Genomic DNA, 16,704 nt, shown 5'->3' with positions numbered 1-16,704 from the left:
AATTGCTTTAAAAGAATGTGTTAGACATATTTAAAGCCCCAGTCATTTTAGAAACTAAAAATTCATCTGGATTAGAAAAAACCATCTTCATAGCACTCTGCACCCATCTTAAAGAGTGAAAGTGAACATGGAGATCTGGCGTGTTCTGCCCTGGCCACAGCATGAGTTCTCATAGTGGAGCCGGGAAGGCTTCTCACTCCCCCGCAGACCCACCCTTCCTGGGGGCCTGGGACTCAGCTCTAAGGCCTGTTGGGGCAGCGCCACATTCTAACCGGCAAACCACTTTACAGGAACTTGTGAAATTGTTCACACAGGTTTTTATAAAGATAAGTATCTTTTGCTGTGAAAAAGCCTGTTTTGGCTTTTTAGAGCACTTTAAGTTGTATCTCAGTGCAGAATAATTCAGAAGCATCCTTCTGCTTTTCCATCACAAATGTTCCCTGGGAGTAATTCAGTCTGTCTTGTGGGCCTCTTTGCAGTTGTGTCTGAGTCCACATTTTTAAAGTAGTTCATAGGCGGTCAGAGTATGATGGACACCTGGAAGCAGCACCTGAGACCGTTTGCTCAGTATCATCAACTGCATGCCCTCTCCCAATACTCCTCTGGAAATGCAGTCGGCACGAGTCTTGGCCGTGACCGAGTGTTGGCCGTAACCCCAGTTTCTGCTGGTCGAGTCAGGGCGGTTTGTGTCTCGTAACAGTGCTGTCTGGGAAGCTTCCCACCACTCACCGTGCGCTTTGCCCCCGCCCCTCCTAAAGGCGTCTGAAGGGCACCAGAGGCACAAAAGCACTTTTCCTTGTGGAGGGACCGCGTTGCCGGGTTGGGTGGGATATGAGCTTTCAGAAGGAAGAGGAAGGTGAGGGTGTGAGGTTGAGCAAGGCCTTCTTTCTTTTGGAAGCTCATATTGTATCCTGCCCTTCTTTTAAATTTAAACCCAGTCAGTGGAGCCTGTTTATTTAACTTGTGGAAGAGTGGGTCTCTCCGTTGTGCATCTGTTTTAGTCTTTCACTGTATCAGGAATCATTTGAAGGCTCATCCTGAGGTGGTGGAACAGTGGATTGTGTTTTAAGCCTTTATACTAAAAATAAATTAAGATACATTTTTAGGGCTTTGCTAATAAATCAGTGTTTAAAACAGCTCTGTAATACCACCCATTTTTCTTTTTCACTTGATTTTACGGTTTCAGTATTCTGATTAATTTAATTCTAATTTAATTAAAAGCTGAAAAGCCATCTTTTATCTTAGACAATTTAGAAACCAAACTCTTTGTGTTTAATTAGCATCTTCCTCGTGCACTTATAAAAGAAAGTGAGAATTATTTGCTGTTTGTGTCATACAGGAGCAGAGCGACAGCCCTTTCCTAGTGCAGGGCCGGTGCTGAGCCCATGCTCAGTAACCTCATCTATTACAAGTGTTGTCTTTTGTTTCCTCCCCTGCCTTGGAGTCTTTTCCTCTTGATAATATGTGGTTGGTATGAATTACCAAAAATAAAAAAGCACAAGTTCCCAAGTAATAAGAATAATTAGCGTTAAGGGTTTGGGGTATACCTTCCTAAGTTTTTTTTTTTTTGAAAATTTGGATATTTTGTCTGATGGTTTGGATTTGTGGGAGAGGACGTGTAAGGTACACAGGTAGGCAAGCATTGGAAGTGGGGGGATCGTGGGGTTCTTCCGAGGCCTTCGTAAGGACTTTCTTCCTGCTATGTGAGATCCAGCTGCACCTATGTTGTGTTGCTGTAACATTTAAAATTTTCTATTCAGTGATCTATGCATCTTCAAGACATGCTGTCTTATTTTTTTTTAACTTAAACACATTCGCTCAGTAAATTACCATCACAATTTCAGATCGTCTCCAGCTTCAAGACCACCACGTCCAGGGCAGTGTGCCAGCTCGTGAAGGAGTACATCGGCCACAGGGATGGCATCTGGGACGTCAGTGTGGCGAGGACGCAGCCTGTGGTGCTGGGGACCGCATCTGCCGGTGAGTCCACACCAGCCTCACTGCTGGCAGCCGTGGCCTGCCCTGGAAGCAGAAGTGGCCGAGTGGCGTTGAAACCTAAGCATGTAGAGGAGTCCGCCGTCAGGAGCCCCAGGGTGGTGTTAGAGAGACCCCCCCTTTCTCCTCATTGGAGAGGAGATGCTTTTGAGAGCTAGTTAAGGTGCGTAACCTAATAATCCTTCAGAAAAAAATTCCTAAAATTAAAAATGTGCTCACTTGTGGAAAATGACTGCCAGCCTGTGAAAAGTTACTCACTCACTAGCTCCTACCTTTTATAGTGGAAATAGGAAATGCTAACGTCATTAGAATGATGAAGAAAGTTCTTTTAAGACTGTGTTCATATGTGAGCACCCCAGATTGTTTTGGAAATTACAGTTTAAGAAAAGAATACAGAGACCCTTTTCTGATATTTCTGAAATCTCACTTGGATAATCGGCATTTTGTTTCAGGCTTCCCTTATTAAGTCTCCTTTTTATCTTTTTATTACTCTGCCCAGAGAGGAGAGGTCCAAAGAGCATGTATTATCTCAAATAATTTGTAACTGGATTTGGATGCTACTTGCATTTGAATATAGCTTTTGATATTCTGAAAAGTCTTAATATTTCAACAAAATAATGAGCCCTTGACTCAAGTGACCCCTGTGTCCCAAGTCCCCATCCTGGTGCCGGCAGTGCACAGTGCCTAGGCATTCAGGTTTCTAGGTTCCCCCTGCTGGTTCTGTGGCCTCGGATGGGTCACCGGCCTCCTATCCTCTTGGATCAGTTGGATCACAGAGAAGTTTGAGCACAGTTGCACGAGGTACTGGTGGTGATGTAACTTTTCAGTTTTAGAATTTTTATCTTCCTCTTTTATTAAAAAGACCATAAAATCGGCAGCTCACTCATGTTCGTTTCAATCTTGCAGATCACACGGCTCTGCTCTGGAGCATTGAGACGGGGCGGAGCCTCGCCAAGTACACGGGCCACGTGGGGTCAGGTGAGCAGTGGGACCACTGGGCGTCCTCTCCCAGGGAGGGCCGGGCCTCTGCCTCTGACTGTGTGAGCTTCACGGAGGGCAGCTCAGCTCCCTGAACAGCGTTGTCCCAAGGGTGGCGTAGAAAGCTGGCCACCTGTGCACACTTTGGAGCTGGAACATGTGCACTAGCATCATGAACTGTGTTCCATTGGGAGGGGCCTCGGGTGCGGAGGTGCTTTGTGTGTCAGCCCCTGGGATCCTGGTGGGTGTGGATGTGGGGCTTTTTCCTGTGGGCACTGGTGGGCAGATGTCTCTGTTCCTCCCAGCGCCCCGGCTCCAGGCCATGTGCCACGCTGCCCCCCGGCCCACTCACCCCTCACCCCTGCTGACAGGCTTGGCAGTGGTGTCCGCCCTCCGCCTCCAGGGTTAGGCGTGTCCCCCACGGACTTCCTCTGCGTGTCTTCCGTCCTGTTGGGGGAGGGAGTACCTGCTGTCCTGTCAGGGCTGTGGCCAGGCTCCTCCTTCTCTTAGGGTACCTGCTCTTGTCTGTCCCTGTCGCCTCAGCGTGAAAACCAGCTCCTACCTTCCCACATGGAATGTCCCCGCCCCACATACACTCCTGCCTCATCTGCCGTCCCCTCCAGCTGGGACCCACTGTCTTCCCCCAGGTCTGTGTCTGGGCGGCTGCTGCTGCCTGCAGTGGATGTGACAGGCTAAATAGACAACCTAAAAATTAAAGTGTTAGCCAACCTGTATAAAAAATTCACAGCAGTCTCCTGCTCATCCCTCCTCACTCCTCATTTTCACTTTTCAAAAGGTGACCACTTTTAACAGTTTTAAAGAGTTTGCTTTTTTCTTCCATTTAAAAAACTAGTCTATCTTATTATTTCTTAATTTTGGAGTTTTCTACAAGGAAGTGACTCTTATTAAGGAGAAGGAGATTGGCTTGCTTCCTCCCTCCCTCTGTGCTCCTTGTCATCGTGAAATGGTTACGGCTCAACTTCCATTTAAATGGATGTTCAGGTTTTACCTACTTGTGGCTGCATCCATATAGTTCACAGCTCCCAAGCACGTACCTTACTTGCAATCCCTAGTTTTGCTTCCTCTGAAGGGAAAAGTGGCCTTTTATTTTGGTCTTGTTCCGTGCAGATCTGCCTGAAGTGTGGCATTCCCTGCATGTCTGTGTTCCTTTGCTGTCACTCTGGCCCCTCCCTGAAGCCTCCCCTCCCTCTGACAGTTGGTACCCAGGACTGTAGCACAGATGCCTGCAGTCTACCTCCTGTGTCCTCCTGGACTTTCTCTCCACCTCTGTCCTCTGTTACCTCCTGTCTTCTGGACCCTGTTCTTTCTCTTTCTCCAGGGAAGCCTGTCTTTCAGTAGCTTCCTTCTTAAAGGGCCTTACAGGAAAAATTTTGAGACTGTAAAATGCTTGAAGAATGTATTTTACCTTTACACTTGATGGGTAGTTTGGCTGAGTATAGTCTTCTATGTAGGAAGTACTTTTCTTTGAAAATGAAGGTAGTGCTCTGCTGACCTGTTTTTTTTTTTTTCTTTTTAAAAAATTTTTTATTTCTTATAAATTTATTTATTTATTTATTTTTGGCTGTGTTGGGTCTTTGTTGATGCGCAAAGGCTTTCTCTAGTTGCGGTGAGCAGGGGCTTCTCTTGTTACGGAGCTCGGGCTCTAGGTATGTGGGCTTCAGTAGTTGTGGCGTGTGGGCTCAGTAGTTGTGGCATGCGGGCCTAGTTGCTCCATAGCATGTGGGATTTTCCCAGACCAGGGATTGAACCTGTGTCCCCTGCATTGGCAGGCAGATTCTTAACCACTGCGCCACCAGGGAAGTCCCTGACTTGTTTTTTCATAGCTTTCAGGATTGATATTAAAAGTCTAATAATGCTCTTTTGAATCTTGGTCCTTCATAGGTAGTTGGATATTTGTCTCTGGAAGACTTTAGGATTTGTCTTTTAGGTCTTCTTAAAAAAGCATTGTGTTGGACATTTGGTGGGACTTGGCAGTCTAGAAATGTACCCCCATGTCCACTCAGTCACCTGCAATCACCCCTGTGTCCACTCAGGTGCCATCACCCCTGTGTCCTGTTGGCCCCCTGTGGTCACCCGTGTGTTTGCACCCTGGCGTTTCCCGGGTGCCTCTTCTCACTGTCTTCCGTCTCTGTTGCTATGAGTTTGTGCCTGTTTCTTTCTAGACTTGTCGTGCACTTAGAGGAGTCTGAGGAGAGAGCAGAGCACAGGCTGCTTTGGGCACTGTCTTTGTCCTGTTTACGCCCTGCTTTTGCCTTTTCCACCTGGTGGTGCTGATTGTGTGACTGAGTTACTGTAACGGGAGTGTGGAGCCCTGGGGTTTTTAATCAGCACAGCTCCCTGCAGGTGGGTTGACGTGCCTAGCGCCTGCCTCCTTCCTCTTGGGTCCTCTGAGCAGAATGTACCCACCTGTGGACTGGCGGAGCTGCCTGCAGAGAGCAGGTGCCCGAGGTTTGTGCCCTTTCCCCCCACGCACCCCCTAACCCCTGGCGTTAGGGAGCCGAGTGGAGCCGGCCGGGTGGGGGCATGTGTCTTGTTAGACACACACGATCTTAGAGCTTGTTATAAGGAACTGTGGTCTCTGGCCCCCTCTCTTCTATTCCTCATGTGGCTGCTGTGAGTGACATTAGTTGTGCTGTGAATAAGCTGCTGGTGGGGCTGTGGGTTGGCCCGACCCGCTGACTTTGGGCTTTAAGGCCTCGTTGCACCCACACATGCTGGGGTCCCCCCGCCCCAGGTAGTGATGTTGTGCTGTTAACGTCTGTGTAAACAGTACTGAGAATAAACTGGCCCTGCAGCTGGTGGTCATTGGCGCCCACTGTTTGCCGGATTCTTGGCTAAGCACGTTGCCTGCGTTCTTCACTTAAACCTTGTGGTCATCCGTGAGTATTACAAATGTTCCTGCTTGCAACACTGATTTGCTGGAGTTCACATAGACACCAGAAAGTAACAATTGATGGTTGAAATTGGGAGCATTAATACTGTTTGTTAGTAGTGTTTGTTTGGGGCATTTTCTATTTAACATTTTTAAGGCAGTCACAGTTTTCACCAGCTCTTCCCACAGTTCTCTCTGGTCTAGTGTTAATGGTAAAAGAGCATCTTCTAGCATTTTTCAGATTCTTAGAAAAGTATCAATCTAATGGCGTACCTGACAGAGTCTTAGTGGAAGAGAGAACTTGCTGAGGTTTGGGAAGCTCCCTGTACGTCCTGTGTCTGGGCTGTGGGGGGTGTGGGCTGGCTCTCCAGTGCCTTGGGTCGGCCTGTGTTGGGGTGACAGGGAGCTGCCGACTGGGAACAGTGACCTCCACCCTTCCAGCCTCTCGTTGTCTGCCTGAGGAGAGCTCCTTGGCAGGCAGGCAGGCTCAGGACCGGTCAGCCGCCGGGCAGTGTTGTCATGGGGCCGGAGCCTCCCCAGGACTCCTCGGGCAGATTCCTGCATCTGGAGAGGAGACTGGGAGGGTATCATAACTGTCCTCATCTGGTCCCGATCCATTCCAATCCGAACCGTCCCTAGGCCATCAGGGGCTTGCCTTCTCTGAGTTCCTGAGTCTTATGGAACAGAACAGACTGGGTTTTTGGAAGGGTGGGCTTGTGGGCAGCTGGGTAGGCAATAAACAGTGTGCACCACCATAATCTGCCTCTGCTTGTTATAATTATGTTTTCTTTTTTCATCCTGGTTTATTTTTAACTCTAGGTGACTTCCCTATGTATAAAAAATAGATTATTAATATCCTTTTTCTGTGTAGCCTATTCTTGAGCAGAATATTTAATCCTATTCATATTTAGTTGCTTTGTATTGTACCTCTCTTCTTTTTTTTTTGGCCATGCCATGTGGCACTACCTCTGTTCTCTTTAACTTACATGTTTATTCATAGTTTAACTGAATTAGGATATTTAATATTGAACTATCATAGTTCCTTTAGTTTTTAAATTTAACTTTGTAATACATGCTGTAATTATAATAAATATTGATGATATGTTCTTATTTTAAACCTGTTTCTGTAATATTTTTATTTTGCAGTAAATTCCATTAAATTTCATCCATCAGAACAGTTGGCTCTCACCGGTATGTTGATTTTGGTTTTTTATTTATTGAACAGTTATTGCTGATCTGAAAACAGCTGTCTTCATTCCTTTCTCATCAGTAGCATCAGGCTTAGCCACACCTTTCACAGAAGTTAGTCGTTAGTAGACATTTTACAAATTGCATGAGAAATGAATAAAGAAAACTATACTGAGGGGTACTTTTTTTAAAAATGAGTAGTGGATTGCGAATTAGGTGAACTTGACTTAATGTCAGCTTGAACTCGGCTGCGTTCTCCTGGAGGTCTTTTTACAAAGCCTGACCCTGCCACCCGCTCTTCCTGCTCGCGGGAATGTGCTCGCTTCTCTGACGCCGTCGGCACAGAGATGAGGAATTTAGCAGCCCCGAGTCGGGCTCTCTGCAGGCCCGCACCTTTACTCCTTCCCAGGCATTTCTCCTGGAAAGAGCTGTGGTACCTTGGGTTTGTCTTCATTTCACGTAGTTTAAAAACACCTTGATTATAGGGACTTCCCTGGTGGCACAGTGGTTAAGAATCTGCCTGGCGATGCAGAGGACATGGGTTTGAGCCCTGGTCTGGGAAGGTTCCATATGCTGGGGAGCAGCTAAGCCCATGCGCCACAACTACTGAGCCCGTGTGCTGCAGCTACTGAAGCCCATGCAGCTAGAGTCCGTGCTCTGCAACAAGAGAAGCCATTGCAATGAGAAGCCCGTGCACCGCAACGAAGAATAGCCCCTGCTCGCCGCAACTAGAGAAAGCCCACGTGCAGCAACGAAGACTCATTGCCGCCAAAAATAAATAAATTTAAAAAAAAAAGCCCGTGTGCAGCAACGAAGACCCAACGCAGCCAAAAATAAATAAGTAAATAAATTAAAATAAAAAGAAAAAATAAAATGACACCTTATCATATTGAGTTTTTCCATAAAACTGTCTGACACCTTTGGACCCCCATGGTGTTTTGGGGACACGGATGGTAACCTGAAGGACGTGTGTTTGTCTAGATAAGAGGTCAGCAAGCTTTTCTGTAAAGGACCAGAAGTAACTGTTTTCATCTTGAGGCCACATGGTCTGAGTCACAGCTGCTCAGCTCCGTTGCCACGGAAGCAGCAGAGATGGTGCACGGAGGAGGGGATATGGCAGTAGGCAGTGACCCTTGTTTGTGTTTACAGGGTGGGTGGCTGCCTGGATTTGGCCCATGGGCCAGTTCTGCTTACTCCAGGACAGAGGACAGAAGTGGGACTAATCAGTGCTCTTACACTCAAGTCAATCAGGTGGCAGGGTCCTTTGAGGGTCCAGTTTTAACAGGCCTCCCCCACAGAGCTAGTGGATGCCTGAATCAACATCTGGGGAGTAAAGGAGGCCAGGAGTTTAACCTAGTTATGTGGGCCGTTTGTTTTGTGGTTGGGAAGAGACGGAGACCAGTGACAACCAGGCTGGAATGAAGGGGATGAAATCGAGACACGTCAGGAAGCTGCATTGGGAAATGGAAACATAAAGTAGTGGCCTGGAGAGTGGAGCGCCAGACGGGGGTTTGGACAGGATGCTGACTCGGAGGGAGATGGGCAGGTCAGGCACTAAAGCCATTCGACGCCACAAGACACGTGCCGCCATTTGCTGCCTTGGGGAAGCTGTGCAGCCACGCAGAGAAGGTGGGGTTCAGACAGTGCTGTCATGGGGGCAGTGGAGGTGGCCCTTTCGCACGTCTGCGGGCCTGCCTGTGCCCTTCACCTGTCCTCTGTTTTTCGCAAGTCCAAGTATCGCCTTGCGGCCTGGCTGGTGATAGCAAGGTCTCAGTACCAGGGGCTGCATAGCCAGCTGTGGGGTGCATCCAGGTTCAGTGAATGGGAACGTGCCCTTGAGTTATTTTGGGTTTCTGTTTTCTTAGGTTGGCCAGATGGAAAATAAAATCTGCAACTTGTAAATTTTCTCTGAACCTTCACAGCTTTCCTCCCTAAGATGAAGGGGGGTTATTTTTATAGATAATCATTATCTTTGTGTACTTTTGCTATTCTCAGTAGCATTACATAGTCTCAGAAGTAGCTGTTTAAGTATAGTCAGTCACTTGCAATCCCTCAGGTACAGAATTTAGCGGGAGCCTAGCCAGCGCATGTTTGCACCTCGGGTAATTTCCCCTCTTTCTCTCCTCAGCTTCTGGAGATCAGACGGCCCATGTCTGGAGGTATGCGGTTCAGCTGCCCACTCCTCAGCCTGCAGCCGACACTAGTGTAAGCAGCACATTTACTTACCCTGAAAGCACGATATGGGGTATGTTGGTAGGTTCTGGATGCTTGTGAGTTTTAGGATAAACTTACAATTTGTGTTGTGGGCCGAATGTGTGTGTCCCCAAAACTCATAGGTTAGAGTAGAGTCCTAACCCCCCATGGGGCTGTATTTGGAGATGGGCCTCTAAGGAAGTCATTAAGGTCAAATAAGGTCACAAGGGTGGGGCCCTGATCCAGTAGGATCGGTGTCTGTAGGAGAAGAGGCACCTGAGGGCTCCCTGTACCTTCTCGTTGCACGCACCGAGGAGAGGCCACGTGAGGACACCTGCCAGCCAGGACGCGAGCACTCATCACAGCCAGAGTGCTGGCCCTAGCCTGGCTGCTGAGCGGACCAGGGCCGAGTCTTTGTATCCGGGTGTGTTTGCTTTCACTTTCCTTTTCACAAATGTTAAACGTTTACATTACTTCTTTAAAATTTTATGGTTAAGTTATACTTCTTAATATTTTATGTATTTGATTTTAGACAACTTGTCTGTCTTTCATGTGAGATAAATCTTGTATGTCACTGGTGCATGTGATATCATTTGCATGTGGGTAAAGTTTTTTTTTGTGTGCCTGCTTCCTTTTTTTTAAAATTTAATTAATTTATTTTTTTATACAGCAGGTTCTTATTAGTCATCCATTTTATACACATCAGTATATACATGTCAATCCCAATAGCCAATTCATCACACCACCACCGCCCCGCCACTTTTCCCCCTTGGTGTCCATACGTTTGTTCTCTACATCTGTGTCTCTATTTCTGCCCTGCAAACCAGTTCATCTGTACCATTTTTCTAGGTTCCACATATATGTGTTGATATATATTTGTTTTTCTCTTTCTGACTTACTTCACTCTGTATGACAGTCTCTAGATTCATCCACATCTCTACAAATGACCCAATTTCGTTCCTTTTTATGGCTGAATAATATTCCATCGTATATACGTACCACATCTTTATCCATTTGTCTGTCATTGGGCATTTAGGGTTGCTTCCATGACCTGGCTATTGTAAATAACGCAACCATGAACATTGGGGTGCATGTGTCTTTTTGAATTATGGTTTTCTCTGGGTATATGCCCAGTAGTGGGATTTCTGGGTTATATGGTAATTCTGTTTTTAGTTTTTTGAGGAACCTGCATACTGTTCTCCATAGTGCCTGTATCAATTTACATTCCCACCAACAGTACAAGAAGGTTCCCTTTTCTTCATACCCTCTCCAGCATTTGTTGTTTGTAGATTTTCTGATGATGCCCATTCTAACTGGTGTGAGGTGATACCTCATTGTAGTTTTGATTTGCATTTCTCTAATAATGAGTGATGTTGAGCAGCTTTTCATGTGCTTCTTGGCCATCTGTGTCCTCTTTGGAGAAATGTCTATTTAGGTCTTTTGCCCATTTTTTGATTGGGTTGTTTGTTTTTTAAATATTGAGCTACATGAGCTGCTTATATATATTAGAGATTAATTTTTTGTCCATTGATTCATTTGCAAATATTTTTTCGCATTCTCACGGTTGCCTTTTCGTCTTGTTTGTAGCTTCCTTTGCTTTGCAAAAGCTTTTAAGCTTCATTAGGTCCCATTTGTTTATTTTTGTTTTTATTTCCATTACTCTAGGAGGTGGATCAAAAAAGATCTTGCTGTGATTTATGTCAAAGGATGTTCTTCCTATGTTTTCCTCTAAGAGTTTTATAGTGCCCGGTCTTACATTTGGGTCTCTAATCCATTTTGAGTTTATTTTTGTGTATGGTGTTAGGGAGTGTTTAATTTCATTCTTTTACATGTAGCTGTCCAGTTTTCCAAGCACCACTTACTGAAGAGACTGTCTTTTTTCCATTGTATATCCTTGCCTCCTTTGTCATAGATTAGTTGACCGTAGGTGCGTGGGTTTATCTCTGGGCTTTCTATCCTGTTCCATTGATCTATATTTCTGTTTTTGTGCCAGTACCATATTGTCTTGATTACTATAGCTTTGTAGTATAGTCTGAAGTCAGGGAGTCTGATTCCTCCAGCTCCTTTTTTTTCCCTCAAGACTGCTTTGGCTATTCGGGGTCTTTTGTGTCTCCATACAAATTTTAAGACTTTTTGTTCTAGTTCTGTAAAAAATGCCATTGGTAATTTGATAGGGATTGCATTGAATCTAGATTGCTTTGGGTAGTATAGTCATTTTCACAATATTGATTCTTCCAATCCAAAAACATTGTATACCTCTTCATCTGTTGGTATCATCTTTAATTTCTTTCAACAGTGTCTTACAGTTTTCTGCATACAGGTCTTTTGTCTCCCTAGGTAGGTTTATTCCTAGGTATTTTATTCTTTTTGTTGCAGTGGTAAATGGGAGTGTTTGCTTAATTTCTCTTTCAGGTTTTGCATCATTAGTGTATAGGAATGCAAGAGATTTCTGTGCATTAATTTTGTATCCTGCAACTTTACAAATTCATTGATTAGCTCTAGTAGTTTTCTGGCAGCATCTTTAGGATTCCCTATGTATAGTATCATGTCATCTGCAAACAGTGACAGTTTTACTTCTTCTTTTCCAGTTTGTATTCCTTTTATTTCTTTTTCTTCTCTGATTGCCATGGCTAGGACTTCCAAAACTATGTTGAATAATAGGGGCGAGAGTGGACATTCTCATCTTGTTCCTGATCTTAGAGGAAATGCTTTCAGTTTTTCACCATTGAGAATGATGTTTGCTGTGGGTTTGTTGTATATGGGCTTTATTATGTTGAGGTAGGTTCCCTCTGTGCCCACTTTCTGGAGAATTTTTATCATAAATGGGTGTTGAATTTTGTCAAAAGCTTTTCCTGCATTTATTGAGGTGATCATATGGTTTTTATTCTTCAGTTTGTTAATATGGTGTATCACATTGATTGATTTGTGTATATTGAGGAATCCTTGCATCCCTGGTATAAATCCCACTTGATCATGGTGTATGATCCTTTTAATGTGTTGGATTTTGTTTGCTAGTGTTTTGTTGAGGATTTTTGCATCTATATTCATCAGTGATATTGGTCTATTGTTTACTTTTTTTGTGACATCTTTGTCTGGTTTTGGTATCAGGGTGATCGTGGCCTCGTAGAATGAGTTTGAGAGTGTTCCTCCCTCTGCTATATTTTGGAAGTGTTTGAGAAGGATGGGTGTTAGCTCTTCTCTAAATGTTTGATAGAATTCACCTGTGAAGCCATCTGGTCCTGGACTTTTGTTTGTTGGAAGATTTTTAATCACAGTTTCAATGTCATTACTTGTGATTGGTCTGTTCATATTCTTTATTTCTTCCTGGTTCAGTCTTGGAAGGTTATACCTTTCTAAGAATTTGTCCATTTCTTCCAGGTTGTCCATTTTATTGGCATAGAGTTACTTATAGTAGTCTCTTAGGATGCTTTGTATTTCTGCAGTGTCTGTTGTAACTTCTCCTTTTTCATTTCTAATTTTATTGATTTGAGTCCTCTCTTTTTCTTTTTTTTGCTACTCTATTTATTTTTAACATTTTTATTGGCGTATAATTGCTTTACAGTGGTGTGTTAGTTTCTGCTTTATACAGAGTGAATCAGTTATACATATACATATATCCCCATATCTCCTCCCTCTTGCATCTCCCTCCCTCCCACCCTCCCTATTCCACCCATCTAGCTGGTCACAAAGCACTGAGCTGATCTCCCTTGTGCTATGCGACTGCTTCCCATTACCTATCTGTTTTACATTTGGTAGTGTATATATGTCCATATATACACTACCACTCTCTCACTTTGTCCCAGCTTACCCATCCCCCCCACCATGTCCTCAAGTCCATTCTCTAGTAGGTCTGCATCTTTATTCCTGTCTTGCCCCTAGGCTCTTCATGACCTTTTTTTTTTTTTTTTCAGATTTCATATGTATGTGTTAGCATACGGTATTTGTTTTTCTCTTTCTGACTTACTTCACTCTGTGTGACAGACTCTAGGTCCATCCACCTCACTACAGATAACTCAATCTCGTTTCTTTTTATGACTGAGTAATATTCCATCGTATATATGTGCCACATCTTGTTTATCCATTCATCTGCTGATGGACACTTAGGTTGCTTCCATGTCCTGGCTATTGTAAATAGAGCTGCAATGAACATTGTGGTACGTGACTCTTTTTGAATTATGGTTTTCTCAGGGTATATGCCCAGTAGTGGGATTGCTGGGTCGTATGGTAATTCTACTTTTAGTTTTTTAAGGAACCTCCATACTGTTCTCCAAAGTGGCTGTATCAATTTACATTCCCACCAGCAGTGTATGAGGGTTCTCTTTTCTCCACACCCTCTCCAGCATTTATCGTTTGTAGATTTTTTGATGATGGCCATTCTGACTGGTGTGAGATGATATTGCATTGTAGATTTGATTTGCATTTCTCTGATGATTAATGATGTTGAGCATTCTTGTTGAGCATTCTTTCATGCGTTTGTTGGCAATCTGTGTATCTTCTTTGGAGAAATGTCTATTTAGGTCTTCTGCCCATTTTTGGATTGGGTTGTTTGTTTTTTTGATATTGAGCTACATGAGCTGCTTATAAAGTTTGGAGATTAATCCTTTGTCAGTTGCTAAATTTGCAAATGTTTTCTCCCATTCTGAGGGTTATCTTTTCGTCTTGTTTATGGTTTCCTTTGCTGTGCAAAAGCTTTTAAGTTAATCATTAGGTCCCATTTGTTTATTTTTGTTTTTATTTCCATTTCTCTAGGAGCTGGGTCAAAAAGGATCTTGCTGTGATTTATGTGATAGAGTGTTCTGCCTGTGTTTTCCTCTAAGAGTTGGATAGTGTCTGGCCTTAACGTTTAGGTCTTTAATCCATTTTGAGTTTACTTTTGTGTTTGGTGTTAGAAAATGTTCTAATTTCATTTTTACATGTAGCTGTCCAGTTTTCCCAGCACCACTTATTGAAGAGGGTATCTTTTCTCCATTGTATATTCTTGCCTCCTTTTTCAAAGATAAGTTGACCATATATGCATGGGTTTATCTCTGGGCTTTCTGTCCTGTTCCATTGATCTATCTTTCTGTTTTTGTGCCAGTACCATACTGTCTTGAATACTGTAGCTTTGTAGTATAGTGTGAAGTCCACGAGCCTGATTCCTCCAGCTCTGTTTTTCTTTCTCAAGATACCTTTGGCTATTCGGGGTCTTTTATGTTTCCATACAAATTGTGAAATTTTTTGTTCTAGTTCTGTGAAAAACGCCTCTGGTAGTTTGATAGGGATTGCATTGAATCTGTAAATTGCTTTGAGTAGTATAGTCATTTTCACAATGTTGATTCTTCCAATCCAAGAACTTGGTATATCTCTCCATCTATTTATCGTCTTTAATTTCTTTCATCAGTGTGTTATAATTTTCTGCACATAGGTCTTTTGTCTCCTTAGGTAGGATTATTCCTATGTATTCTTTTTGTTGGCTGTGGTAAACGGGAGTGTTTTCTTAATTTCACTTTCAGATTTTTCATCATTAGTGTATAGGAATGCAAGAGATTTCTGCATTAATTTTGTATCCTGCTACTTTACCAAATTTATTGATTAGCTCTAGCAGTTTTCTGGTAGCATCTTTAGGATTCTCTATGTATAGTATCATGTCATCTGCCAACAGTGGCAGCTTTACTTCTTCTTTTCTGATTAGGATTCCTTTTATTTCTTTTTCTTCTCTGATTGCTGTGGCTAGAACTTCCAGAACTGTGTTGAATAATAGTGGTGAGAATGGGCAGCCTTGTCTTGTTCCTGATCTTAGAGGAAATGGTTTCAGTGTTTCACCATTGAGGATGATGTTGGCTGTGGGTTTGTCATATATGGCCTTTATTATGTTGAGGTAAGTTCCCTCTATGCCTACTTTCTGGAGGGTTTTTATTATAAATGGGTGTTGAATTTTGTCAAAAGCTTTCTCTGCATCTATTGAGATGATCACATGGTTTTTTTCCGTCAATTTGTTAATATGGTGTATCACATTGATTGATTTGCGTATATTGAAGAATCCTTGCGTTCTTGGGATAAACCCTACTTGATCATGGTGTATGATCTTTTTAATGTGCTGTTGGATTTTGTTTGCTAGTGTTTGTTGAGGATTTTTGCGTCTATATTCATCAGTGATATTGGTCTGTTGTTTACTTTTTTTGTGACATCTTTATCTGGTTTTGGTATCAGGGTGATCGTGGCCTCGTAGAATGAGTTTGAGAGTGTTCCTCCCTCTGCTATATTTTGGAAGAGTTTGAGAAGGATAGGTGTTAGCTCTTCTCTAAATGTTTGATAGAATTTGCCTGTGAAGCCATCTGGTTCTGGGCTTTTGTTTGTTGGAAGATTTTTAATCACAGTTTCAATTTCATTGCTTGTGATCAGTCTGTTCATATTTTCTATTTTTTCCTGGTTCAGTCTCGGAAGGTTGTGCATTTCTAAGAATTTGTCCATTTCTTCCAGGTTGTCCATTTTATTGGCATATAGTTGCTTGTAGTAATCTCTCATGATCCTTTGTATTTCTGCAATGTCAGTTCCTTCTCCTTTCTCATTTGTAATTCTATTGATTTGAGTCTTCTCCCTTTTTTCCTTGATGAGTCTGGCTAATGGTTTATCAATTTTGATTATCTTCTCAAAGAACCAGCTTTTAGTTTTATTGACCTTTGCTATCATTTCCTTCATTTCTTTTTCATTTATTTTTGATCTGATCTTTATGATTTCTATCCTTCTGCTAACTTTGGCTTTTGTTTGTTCTTCTTTCTCTAGTTTCTTTAGGTATAAGCTTAGATTGTTTATTTTAGATTTTTCTTGTTTCATGAGGTAGCCTTGTATAGCTATAAACTTCCCTCTTAAAACTGCGTTTGCTGCATCCCATAGGCTTTGGATTGTCATGTTTTCATTGTCATTTGTCTCTAGGTATTTTCTGATTTCCTCTTCGATTTCTTCAATGATATCTTGGTTATTTAGTAATGTATTGTTTAGCCTCCATGTGTTTGTGTTTTTTACGTTTTTTTTTTCTCTGTAATTGATTTCTAATCTCATAGCATTGTGGTCAGAAAAGATGCTTGATATGATTTCAATTTGTTAAATTTACCGAGGCTTGATTTGTGACCCAAGATGTGATCTGTCCTGGAGAATGTTCCGTGCGCACTTGTGAAGAAAGTGTAATCTGTTTTTGGATGGAATGTCCTATTAATATCAATTAAATCTATTTCGTCTGTTGTGTCACTGAAAGCTTGTGTTTCCTTGTTAATTTTCTGTTTGGATGATCAGTCCATTGGTGTAAGTGAGGTGTTAAGGTCCCCCACTATTATTGTGTTACTGTCGATTTCCTCTTTTATACCTGTTAGCAGTTGCCTTATGTATTGGTGTGCTCCTATGTTGGGTGCGTATATATTTATAATTGTTATATCTTCTTCTTGGATTGATTCCTTGATCATTATGTAGTGTCCTTCCTTGTC

The 16,704-nt window shown here is 42.9% G+C and overlaps 1 protein-coding gene across 8 annotated transcripts in view; it reads left to right on the top strand.

The window, feature by feature from the left end:
• The window catches only part of WDR37 (WD repeat domain 37), a 59,160-nt gene that overhangs the window by 20,100 nt on the left and 22,356 nt on the right, over positions 1–16,704 (top strand). For all 8 annotated transcript variants that reach the window (XM_089906616.1, XM_022554489.3, XM_089906615.1 and 5 more), the window contains 4 exons: positions 1,845–1,980; positions 2,902–2,973; positions 7,013–7,057; positions 9,183–9,259. In XM_089906616.1, coding sequence (XP_089762742.1) covers positions 1,845–1,980; positions 2,902–2,973; positions 7,013–7,057; positions 9,183–9,259 — 330 coding nt within the window. The remainder of the gene's footprint in view (positions 1–1,844; positions 1,981–2,901; positions 2,974–7,012; positions 7,058–9,182; positions 9,260–16,704) is intronic.

This window comes from Delphinapterus leucas, chromosome 2, assembly GCF_059928025.1.
Source record: "Delphinapterus leucas isolate spDelLeu-1000000601 "Yukka" chromosome 2, BTC_Dleu_Yukka2, whole genome shotgun sequence".
Taxonomy (NCBI): domain Eukaryota; kingdom Metazoa; phylum Chordata; class Mammalia; order Artiodactyla; family Monodontidae; genus Delphinapterus; species Delphinapterus leucas.
This window is presented reverse-complemented; position numbering and strand designations above follow the sequence as displayed.